A 12,232-nucleotide genomic window follows, 5' to 3' on the forward strand; every position below is an offset into this window, starting at 1 on the left:
TGATATGACACACTACACTTGAATCTTCTGTTTTATTATTTTATTTATTAGCAAATTTCATTTTTCAAGTTTCAGCAGAGCAACACAGACAATGTCAGCAGATCTGATTGGCACAGAACAGTTTTGTAAAACATACAGTGATTGCCAGAGTGAAACCTATAGAATGTATACAAAGTCAACAAGAATCCACAACAGTCTCAAAGTTATAAAGTATTACAGCAGGAGTAAGTAATAATGCAAAGTCCATGTACCGAGGGAAGTAAAAAGGTGAATTACCTGTTGAGTAATGTAAACAGGCATTACAGTTTCAGTTTACACACAACCCAACAAAGACAATAATGCTACTTTGACAGCAACAGAAACATAAACAGTATTCTCACTCCATGTTGCTGCACCAGGCAGCTGCATTCTTGAACATGCGTAGCCAGGGGGAAGGTGTAAGAGAAGCTCTAAAGTCCCTCGGAGCCCAGGGCCACTGCCAGCCCAGGGTGCAGCGCTCCGGGTGGGGCATCATGGCCAGGTGTCTCCCGTCCTTGGAGCACAGCCCTGCTATACCCTGCGGGGAGCCGTTAGGGTTCAGAGGGTACTCTTCAGTGGGTTGACCCTGGTCGTCAAGGTAATGGAGGGGGTCGAGCCCACCAGAAATAATCTGGTCCTGGGCCTGGGAGCTACGGAATTGCATCAGCCCTGCCAAGGAAAGAGGTTGCGGGAAAATCAATATTAAACACAGCTGCCGATTACAGAACATGCTGACCTGTGACTTATGAGTCAGCAGAATCAGTCGTCGTTGTGCAAGTTTAAACATTTTACACTTTATGCTCAGATTCAATACTGCATTCCTGTCCTGAAGGACTTAATGTTATTGGAACAACTGAGAACAGAGGACTACATGTTCCGGTTTTGCAAACGTGTGTGTGATGGACTACTACCTTCTCCATGTGCAACCCACACTCCCAGGGCTGAGCCTTCCATGCCTCTGAGCCAGACGGACGGGGACTCCTTGATCCCAACGCTGACGAAGCGAGACTCAAACCTGCCAGACTTATTATGGGTCAGCACCACTTCAGTGTCTGGGGAAGAATTGGAAAAGCATTTTAAACTCAGTGATGGTTGCAAAAGCTCTCCTCTGTGACGACTACATTCATTTCAATTCACTACAACAGGATGGTTTTTCCTTTTATGGCAACGTTTCCATGGCTTTCTGTGCCTTTATCTCTTACCTGCTCCATCCTCACCCTCTCCCACCCAGCCCAGCAGGGCGAGCAGCTGGCACCCATTACACACACCCAGACTCAGTGTGTCATCCCGCAGCCGGAAGCGGTCGAACTCTGCCTTGGCCTTGGGGTTATATGCAACTGTAGCAGCCCAACCTATTATGAAGGATGAATGGTGTTACAGTAAAAAATACCAAAGCAGCCTGAGAGTGTGTGTGTGTGTGTGCGCGTGCATGCGTTTATTTGCCTTTAGCTGATCCCAGGACGTCTGCGTAGCTGAATCCACCTACAAACACGACTGTTTTGAAAGACTCCAGAGTTATGGAGCCAGAGCACAGGTCTTGCATGGTGACATCCCACACCTACACACACACACACACACACACACACACACACACACACACACACACACACACACACACACACACACACACAGATAGGAGTCAGGCACATCGGCTATACATCTTAGGTCAACATATATCCAGTTAATAAAGCTCTCAATTTAAGTTAATAGTTACCTCAAAGCCAGCCATATAGAGAGACACAGACATCTCTCGGTCTCCGTTACTTCCCTCTTCCCTGACCACAGCTACACGAGGCTGCTCTGCAGCTGGAAGAGCCACAGACATCAGAGAGATTAAAACAACAATATTAAACAGTTAGTGGTTATAACTACTCAAAGATGACAATGTTCATGTCACTGAATACTTTCTTTTTTCATGCTGGTCAGACATAAATTATTAACTGGTACATTATCTGGCCAATTGTGAAGGGTTTATGTTATTATTTCTAACATTTTAATAATGTAATGTAATGTAATGTAACAATAAATGTAATAATCAAAGAATAATTGTAGGACTACTTGATAATGATAACAGCTCCACCTAATACTGTTTGGTCTTACTGAGCTGGCTGATGCTGGGCATTTCTGAGGGGTCAAAGGTCAGTTTAAAGTAGGGCTGTGTCCTCTTGGATAGCCCTTCCTCTTCCTCTTTAACACAGACCTCACTGGCCTGGAGGCGCTCCAGCTGGAAACTGGTGTCCTCCCATAATGCTCTGAGTTTAGGCAGCGGCTCACTCAGTACTTCCTGTTCATCCACACGAACGCTGACCTGAAACCAAAGTGAGGGTAAATGGAAAACCGCTACCATCATAGATGCTGAAAATGCTTGAGATACATGCAGAAGCTGACGTCTCACCACAGCCTCTGGTCCGAAGCCGCGGGTGCTGCCGACGCGATGGCACTGCACGCCCGTGTCACTGTATCTCCGACACACTGTCTCTACATTGAGCTGTGAAACCTCCAGAACCAAACCCAGCTCCTCGCTGAACAACAGCTCCATGACTGTGCAGACAGAGATGCAGCAACACTGCATGAGACTTGATGACAACAACAGTTTGCATCCTGTATTTGTGAATTACAGGGAAACCAAGCCAGGAGATGCATCAGCTCACTAACCTCCAGTTCCTTGTGAGGACAACTCAACGTCGATTCCACGGTTTCCTGCAAACGCCATCTCCAGCAAGCAGGAAATGAGTCCTCCATCGCTGATGTCATGTCCTGCACTCAGCAGACGATCTGAAAGAACAGAAAAGAACTCTGAATGCCAACTTCCCAACCATCTTCCACCATTTTTTCAATGACAATTTACCTGCAGTCTATTTTAATTTAATCTTATGCAACTTCAGCAACAAAAATGTTGCTTTGCCATTTTAAATTCATGATTACCTAAAAAGGTAATAAAATGTAAGATAAGAGGTCTTGGACTTTTCACTAACTAAAAGTACACAGTTAAACCACTAGGTGGCTGTGTATCACAGTACAAAGTGGTTAGAGAATAAATTGAGTATGAAAATAAAGTTAAGAAGGAAAACTTTGTTAAAAAGGACTGAAACAAAATACGCAATGATGAACTTTCTCGTCTTTAGCTGTTTGCCTGCGAGTGCAAGCTGACCGTGTATGAGTGTCTGTGTGGTATTGAAGCACGCAGTCAATAGTTCTGGCTGGTCCAGGTCAGGAGAGCAGTCTCCCAGCTGGCTGTAGCACTGAGCCAGGGAAGAGCCTCCCAAGCGATGACGGCCTGGACTGAGAGGAATCCACAACAACACGCCTACAGGGAGAAGACAAAAGGGTCAGAGGCCGTCTGTTACTGAGGAGTGTGTGCGTGTTCGTGTTAGAGAGAGAAAGATGTGTGTAGTCTGAGTGAGATGGAGATATTTCTATTCAAAAGTCCTATTTTCTGACATTACAAACTGAGAAGAAAGATAATCAGACATATTGTCCTAACTGATTATGAGCAATCTCGTTTGAATGTATGTTTGGGTGAGAAATACCTTTGCCATCTGGATCCTCGAGATCGGGCGTCACAGTGGCCGTGATGTCAGGACAAACAGCATATGCCGAAATAACCAGAGCACCTGAAGCAGAAGGAAAGGCAAGTTTAACTAAGACACACAAACACAGTTATAGACAGAAATACAGTCAGACACACAGACACACACAGACACACAGACACACACACACACACAGTACCTGGAGCTTTGACTGTCTCTTTCCCCACTCTAGCAGCCATACTCAGAGAGTCCTTGCCGCCATCAACGGCCACTCCAAGCTGACCCATGACCTCGCACATGGCTTTGCAGGCCTCCCACAGACAGGCTCCCTCACCGGGCAGCTTGGCAGCCCACATCCAATTACCGCTGCACTTCACATCCTGAAACACATGACGAGGAGGATCAACAAAATCTTTATTTTCTCAAAACTCGAAATTATAGCGATTCTAACATGAAGAAGATCTGGTCTACAGAGATCATTTAGTACGAAGGGACAGAAGCGTGCTTTATCCATTGAAAAAGACCATCATGTGCTTTGATTTAAATGTGTGATTTTCCTCACTCTCTCCATCATCCTCTCACCTTCAGAGCTGTGACTCTGGCAAACACCAGATTGGTCAGAGCCTCTGCAACGGCCATGCGAGCACCCGCTGCAGGACAGACTAGGCCTTTAATTGGCTGCTCACCGATGGCAGTAGCTGCTCCCTCCAGGCTGAACGGTGACAGAGCAACAACAGCCACATCGGCCAATGGGGTGTGAAGAGGGCCAACGCATTGTTGCTGGGCAACCAACCCAGTCACGGACCGGTCCACCTGAGAGAGGGGAGGGAGAGGAGACATGGAGAGTCACAAAGCATCTGCGCAGATGTACTTCTAAAGATGGACACAGAGTAAGACAGAGCTTTAACACACACCTTGTTAGTCAGGTAGCGTTTGGACGCCACAGCAGGCAAACGTAAAACTCTGTCCAGTGCATCTTTGACTTTCAGCCCCGCAGGAAGAGACAGTGGCTGATGCATCGCGGCCAGACGCTCCATCTTAAACTCCTTCTGCGGCATCTTACCTAGAACCCACTCTAGCTGCAGGTCGACGGGACAGCGCCCCTTGTCTGCTTGATCACCGCTGCCTCCCTCATCATCCACCAGCACAATCTGTGGGAGATTGAAATAAACACAATGACCCTTATTTTGAGCCTATTTTAGTGTGATACTTTGTTCGGATTGATTAGTAAAGTGGATGTGCATTTATCCACTTGATCCAGGCTGAAACATGCCTTGCCGTCTCCAGTAATGTTTCCCACAAAGTCAACAGGGCACTTCTCCCTCTGACAAACCCTCTCCAGGAAGGACCTGTCGGATGGACGGAGCAGCAGGGCATTGCTCTCCTGATACTCTGCCCCCCACAGCTCCAGCACACTCAGTGTGGGGTCACCTTTCTATAAAACAAAGAGAGAGAAGAGGGAAACAATAAGAGTGATAATAATGGCAGAATGACAGAATGTGCGTGTTTGTAGCTGTGTCCTGTGCCGATTACCTTGAATCTACTGCAGTAGATTACGGCTCCCGCTGGCTCACTGAGCTCCTTAAGCACATTACCTGAAAAATGATAATATGATTCAATGTGTTCAACTTTTGTCTTGTCATCTCTACATAAGTCGTGGGAAAAGAAAAGTTTTGTACCGTTTCCTCCAGCTCCCTGATCATGTATACTACAGATTGGGTTCCCGCTGCTTCTTTCCAGACACGCCCTGAGAGCGCGATTCATCTTTTGTTCCATCTCAGCATCTCCCCTCTGCACTGCACCCAGATCTCTGTCGCTGGAGTTGTCCCCCTGGACCTGTGAGCCAAAAATGTATTTAAATACAGCAAAACCTAAAAGGTTACTGCTAGTCTGATTTACTGTAGTGAACGTACTTCTACTGAGGAGGCCGCTCCTCCTCCCACGCCGATTCTGTACACCGGCCCTCCGATCTTCACTACTTCCATTTCTGATCAACAAGTACAGCAGAGGAGCAGAGCGACACTGTGAGTCATTGATCGATATGTGTAAATGCAGCCTCTGCATTGATTAAACACATTTCACACACAAACACACTGAGTTAAAACATTACCAGCCTGTGCCTCTTCTTTCTTTACATGCGTATCTTCAATAGAACCGAGACCACCACTGAACATGATTGGCTTAATCCACTCCCGCCGCTCTCCATTGGCCAGCCGCATGCCAAATGAGCGAGCAAAACCTAGAGGAGGAAATTACACTTAGATATAACACATTTGACAAAAATGCTGAAACAATTTAATATCAATCAAGCTGTAGACTGACAGAAAATAATTTTTTAACAAATCAATGTTCTAATTATGTATGGAGTAGAAACACCCTCAACATTTGCTGGTTTAATAATTTGTGTTAAGTGGGAACTAATCAGACTAAAGAACAGATCTTAGATATATTTGATAGATTACATGATTGATCTAAAATGAAAATCATCAGATCATAAATTGGCATCTATATTGATTCTGGTGATTCAGCTTCTCAAATGTGGGAATTTGCTTTTCTTTGTAATATATAATAGTATATGGAATATTTTTAGAAAAAAAAAAAAATAAATAAATATATATATATATATATATATATATATATATAAAATATTAATACAGAAAATAATCAACAGATTAATAACTATTATTGTAAATCCAGACATCTTTCAATAGTTCCCTACCTGACAGGACAGGTTCTCCAAACTTGTTGCCGTAGTCTGAGGCGCCATCACTGGCCTCCACTGCCACCTGCAGCGGAGGGGCAAAGCTGGACGGATACTCCCAACCCTCTCCTTCCGACTCCCAGGGAAGAACGTAACCTGGAGCGATGGACAGTGAGAACAGACATATTACTGATGTAAAAACTATTTTATATTTCAATTGAAGAAAGTGAAGCATACTGGTTTTGCTGACCTGGTATGTGCAGGTTGCCGAAGCAGTATCCTGCAGTGCCGGCGATGACGTGACCTCCCTGTCCAGCACTCTGAACATCTCTGATACGCCCTCCTGTCCCTGTGGTGGCACCGCTGAATGGAGCGACACCTGGATGTCAGATGGGATTGATGAGGATTTTTTTTTTTTTAAAAGCACACTTTAGTAAACACTATGTTTTACATGTCCTGACCTGTCGGAAAGTTGTGTGTCTCTGCAGTGAAGATGACATGTCTTAGTGAGCGCCGGGTCTCATACGGGCTGGCTTGGGATGGATCTTTAGGGTAAACACACTCCAGCTCTATCCCTTTGATACCACTGCACACACACACATTTCACAATGAGTCAGTGTGAACACACACACACACACACACACACACACACACACACACACACACACACACACACACACACACACACACACACACACACACACACACACACACACACAGAGTGGTTTCCAGTCCTACCTGCTGTTGTCACAGAACTTTATGACGTTGTTCTGGTTGCTGTGCCGCTGGGTGTCCATTATAAGACTGAAGAGAGTCTCCTTCTGCTCCTGCCCGTCAATCTCCATCCGACCACGGAAGAACCAGTGACGACTGTGCTCGCTGGGACACCGGGATACAAATAAAACACTAGAGAATTAAAAAAAACACGCACAACACAAACCAGCCCTTCTAATCTGCTCGTTGCAGACAAAGCCCACCTGTTGGACTGGGCCAGGTCAAAACACTCCACACTGGTGGGGTTCCTTTTAATCCTCTGGAACATCGACGTGTAGTAGTCCAGATCCCAGGAGTCAAAGGCCAGACCTGTATTAAGACCAAACACATTATGAGATCTTGGTGGCAAAAAGCAGCCACCACCAAAGATGGACGGTTAGAATTGTGCATGTTCAAACAGCACTGCAGACATCAACACCCAAACTTGCAATCGTTGAACACTGGCCGGATGCAAAATGAACACACACACACACACACACACACACACACACACACACACACACAGGTCTGTATTCCACTATCATACAGTACCCTCTGCATGCTTCAAGACAACAGAAACTCAAAAACTATTTGACACGTTTGGTTTATGTAATTACCTTTCATGATTTCTAAGTATGAAATGTAGCTGTACAGTCATTTAAATTTTTCTTAACACTTTATAGACCAAACAATTCACCAAAATGTATAAGATTAATTCATAACTAAAATTATGATTAGTCGCTGCCCTATTTGTGGTTGTAGAAAAATTGTTAAATTATGACTTTATAGTTGTATCTTTGACCCAAAAACTTTCTCATTCAGAAGTCGACAGCAAGTTCACCTTTGTTACTTATTGCCTATGTTCTAAAACAAAAGTCAGCAGGAAACAAAATTTGGACTTAAAAATTGAAATCAGTCAATCATCAATCATTTAATTCCGTTTTGGATTTTCTATAAAATTGAGGGAGCCTTTAATTTGCTTTCACATGACATCAAACACAGACACACACTAAACACACGCATGCATGTGTAAGATAATCAGCAGCATCACTGCTGTCCTGTGACTTTAACCAGCAAAGTAATAATGTCGCGCATCATGAGACATTATTACCTCCAGCAGCAGACACAGTGTACTCACAGAGAGCTGCAAGACTGAAAAGAGGCATACAGGAAGAGAAGAGAGAGGAAGGTTACAGTACGATAGGAGTCTGAGTAACGAGTAAGAAGACTAAGAGGCTGAATAGTGCTAATAAGAGAAACTTTTATAAACTGTATTTAAGAGTCACACCCAGATCATCATTTGCCGTCTCCAAGGCTGCCCGACCCCTCCCCAGGATGTCCACCTCAAATACCGACTGTGGTTTGGTTTCCACGGCGAAGGATGTGATGGGATGTTGATAGATGCATTCTGTCATACTGTCATACAGACACTCAATCAGCTTCTTTATATCTCCATTGAGCTCATTCACACTCTGTCCATTCTTTGGCTGGAGGGGAGAGACACAGATCTCATCAGAAGCACCAACATGAAATGAAAACTAATCCTGAATCAGTGCTCCAGAAAAAGATTTTTCTGTGTGTGTGTGTGTGTGTGTGTGTGTGTGTGTCTGTGTGTGTCTGTGTGTGTGTGTCTGTGTGTGCAAACCTTGATTAGAAACCTGCGAGACAGCTCGACCCGTGAGACGTTAGTGAGGCCGGCACTCTGGCAGATGGACACGGCATTAGTGGACCAGGCGGTGGAGAAGTTCAACCTGAGGAACCAAACAGCAACAACACAAATAAAAACACGTCTGATGTTTGCCTCACTGGTTGAGATCCTCCAAATACAAATCATGTTTGCCCCTCAGTCTGTGTGACAGATTAAAATGATTATTTAAGATTTCCATTTTATTCTCCAGTGGACACAGTGAACATCTGCTTGCCTCACAGGGAAAAAAAATATTTGCTTTAATATCTTTTCTTTACTGTAGCAATAAGCAACCAGTCGTAAATGGCCGAAGTTTACGTTTCAGGCCCACAACAGATAAGACTCTTTGAATAGAAAAACATAAAGACCATGCAACCTCTAGGGGTTGCTGTGGGGCTTTCAGCTCTTATTGATCTGTTACCTGCAGCTGTAGGTAACTGTGCAGATTTCCCAGAAACATTTACCAGAAGACCTAACTGGATCATTTCTACCAAATCAAAATTCAGGCCCAGGGATGGGAATTTATAAGATTTTATTGATACTAATGTCATTATTGATTCGGCTTATTGTTGATTCCTGATCAGCTTTCTGTGTGAAAAAAAGTCTGCCAAGCATTGTTATTATAACATTATATATTTACCCTCTGTGTGACAGGGGTGTTGCTCAGTTGGGAAGCAGTGGCGACTGTTTGTAAAGTGTCTAATATATGGCATTCCTGGCCCATATTGTGTAGAAATATGGTTCAGAATATTACTGGTGTTACTTGAAATGATCGTTTTACTGACATTACAATGAGCACCGTTGTCATCTTCATGAAATGAAAACACGCTTTGGACTGTTTCTTCCTCTCTGCCATGACTGTTTCTTGTTAAAAGTTTCCAGCAGTGGAGGTGCATTAACTTAACATCATTGTTTTTGTTTTGTTGCACTGCACAACTGTCAGAAAACATGCCAACATTGATCAAAGGAATTGAAAATCTCAGAGGCATAATATTCCAATAGAGAATTTTTAACCAGTTCTCGATTCCCATCCCTATTCATGCCCAGCTTGTTTCAGTATGTACACTCATATAACAACAAAAGATTGCCAAAACATACTGAAATCCAGAGATCCAGAAAAAAAACTAATTAGTGGACCTTTCATCAGGATCTTTTCATATAGGAAAGTCTTTTTGTGTGCTGCTCAGGTCATCAGTCTAAAAACAAATTCAATATAATGGAGGACATAAAGCCCAATGGTGGACTAAAGCAGAGCCACAGCCTATCATACAGGTCATTTATCAGACTGAGTGGGTGCAGCAGTACCTGGGTCCGATCTCCACCAGTTTCTCCCCGCTGCCCTCTGTGAGGTTTGGTTTCTCAGACAGCGGCTCCGCCTGCAGGGGAGGGCGAAACAACCAGAGGAGAACCTCCTTCTGTTCTGCACTGAGACTCTCGCAGCCTGCAGCACACATTAGGAGGAAACAGTGACAGCACGGTAAAATGGATTAATGGAGAAGACAGAAGGCGTGTGGAAAATCTTCTGCATCCTCCATTATTAGTATCTTCATCATCACCAACTGACGAGCTGTTACACACTCACCTGTCAGCTCCGCATTGTAGCACAGCTCGGTGGTGATTGACAGCTGGGGGTAGAGCTTGGCTGCCCTCTGTAAGGCTCGCCCATTCACAACTTCATTACTGTAGAACTTCACTACAGCCATGACTGATGGAGAGACAGAGAAATAAATCCAGTTTAAAGACCATGAGACCTCCACCATTAACACAATCAATCACAGAGTCAAAGATAATGAACTGTAGGCATCATCTATTGACGACATTGACTTACACTGTCTTACTAAGAGCACATTTTGAAGCAATGTATCACTAAATCAGAGGTCAATACTGATGATCAATGATGAATAAGGACTCAAGTCTTCCCACTGAGTCTGACCTTAGTCTCCAGATCAGATCAGATCAGGACAAACCAACAATCAGATAGCAGGTCACTCATGACGCTGTGATCTCAGTGTTTTCAGACCGTACAATGATTATATTAAAGCAAGGATGTGTTGAAACAATTTATAGATGTTGTGGTCGTCTCATAGTTGATCTAACATGAACTCAGTTTACATACTCTTGACTCAAAAAATTCCAAACCCAAAGTGTTATCACTGAGTTTATCGTGCATCAAAAACATTTAAGAAAACTGTTCACATTTTAATCAAACATAATCTGTTTCATTCATTTCACAACAGTCAGAAGGCTCATATCTTAATTCATCCTGATGTTATAGCTCAGTCATTATCAAGATAAATGTATATATGAGACACACCACACACACACACACACACACACACACACACACACACAGCGTCCTGACAATTAGCTCATTTATTATGGGCATGTTGCAGGTCACACACACTGCATGGTCAGGAGCTTTCTGTTAGTCCAGTTAGAGGACTTCCAGACACACAGACACAGACACACACAGAGACACACAGACACAGACACACACACAGACACACACACACACACACACACACACACGCACACAGATAGTGATGCAACTGATGGTATCAAACTGTCTACTGTAACAACATGGAGGATACAGAGGTGTCCTTTAAGTGATACCAGTTGACACAACAGTGAAATAATGCTCGGGGTTTCCTATTTGTTGACAACAAGTTGTTGTTGTTTCCCATGTTTTGTTTCTTCAAGCTACTTGTGTGGAAGCTAAATGGCTAAACGGTACCAGAGTTAGCAGGAGGCTAGTTAGTAGTTAGCTTCACTTACGTGCAGCAGCTGCAGCGGTTTAGTCTTTGTTCAGGATGAAACGGTGAGATGCTGCTCACCTCTGACGTCCTGCAGAAAGTTCAGCTGCTTGTAAATGACCTGAGGGTGGTCTGGTTGGTGAGGTCTGCAGACTGTCAGGACGGGATGGATGGACCTCCACTCACACGTGTGAGTCGCTCAAGTCTGTGCGCATGCGCTACTCTTTTTCATTGAATATTCACTCACGACATGATCTCATGCCTCTTACCTCTAAGTTTAGAAAGATTTACTCTTGTAGTGGAGAAATACAGTGATACTCTGGTCTATAGTGACAGTGAGGTCATTTGTGGGTTATTTCATTTTGATGGGTATATTATAGGTTGGTTTTAGAGTCAAGATACAGTATTTACATTTGGCTTTTAGGCCACAAGAAAAGAGAGAGCTTTCAAACAGCATTTAGACTTCATGATGGTGAATCAAATGGTTCTGCTTTATTTTATAAATAATTCGCTAATAATTTCTAAGGAGGTTTCCTTGGAGAAACATTTAATATATATTAATATTAATTTCATAAACTAAAAAATAAAACAGAACAGCCAACAAATAGCTAATAAATGAAATTAGGTTTTTTAAAAGATTGGCTCCAGTTTTACAAATGTTTCTCAGTAAACTGGCTACTTATGCCTAAATAATAAAGAGATGAAAGATATTTTCATACATGTTTCTACTTTTATCTACAATGATGCTTGTATTAATTGTCGGGACAATGTGATGGAAGTGTTAAAAGAA

The 12,232-nt window shown here is 43.5% G+C and overlaps 1 protein-coding gene across 2 annotated transcripts; it reads right to left on the reverse strand.

Moving 5' to 3' along the window:
* Positions 1-25: 25 nt before the first annotated feature.
* Positions 26-11,656, reverse strand: pfas (phosphoribosylformylglycinamidine synthase). Of its 2 annotated transcripts, none has more exons than XM_051377193.1 (28): positions 11,524-11,656; positions 10,272-10,394; positions 9,995-10,130; positions 8,648-8,753; positions 8,291-8,489; positions 7,227-7,332; positions 6,988-7,128; positions 6,711-6,835; positions 6,500-6,628; positions 6,268-6,405; positions 5,659-5,787; positions 5,462-5,535; positions 5,228-5,384; positions 5,082-5,143; positions 4,822-4,983; positions 4,463-4,699; positions 4,131-4,361; positions 3,748-3,928; positions 3,549-3,632; positions 3,170-3,325; positions 2,674-2,793; positions 2,414-2,559; positions 2,119-2,326; positions 1,733-1,824; positions 1,462-1,576; positions 1,221-1,370; positions 930-1,070; positions 26-687 (listed from the first exon to the last, which is right to left on the reverse strand). In XM_051377193.1, exons 2-28 carry the CDS (start codon positions 10,390-10,392, stop codon positions 377-379), a joined length of 3,957 nt encoding a protein of 1,318 aa, XP_051233153.1. In that variant the 5' UTR covers positions 10,393-10,394; positions 11,524-11,656; the 3' UTR covers positions 26-376. The 2 variants fall into 2 exon arrangements, with proteins under 2 accessions (XP_051233153.1, XP_051233152.1); XM_051377192.1 differs by having other exon boundaries at positions 11,465-11,655.
* Positions 11,657-12,232: the final 576 nt, after the last annotated feature.

Source organism: Dicentrarchus labrax, unplaced genomic scaffold (assembly GCF_905237075.1).
Source record: "Dicentrarchus labrax unplaced genomic scaffold, dlabrax2021, whole genome shotgun sequence".
Lineage (NCBI taxonomy): Eukaryota > Metazoa > Chordata > Actinopteri > Moronidae > Dicentrarchus > Dicentrarchus labrax.

Bases quoted from the DNA above. Each gene is read 5' to 3' on its own strand.
- pfas (XM_051377193.1), bottom strand. From the start codon at position 10,392: ATGGCTGTAGTGAAGTTCTACAGTAATGAAGTTGTGAATGGGCGAGCC. The intron at 5,536-5,658 runs GTAATGTTTTAA...CTTGTTGATCAG, and splicing joins GAAAGAAGAGGCACAGGCTG to AAATGGAAGTAGTGAAGATC. The intron at 5,144-5,227 runs GTACAAAACTTT...ATCATTTTTCAG, and splicing joins TCAGGGAGCTGGAGGAAACG to GTAATGTGCTTAAGGAGCTC.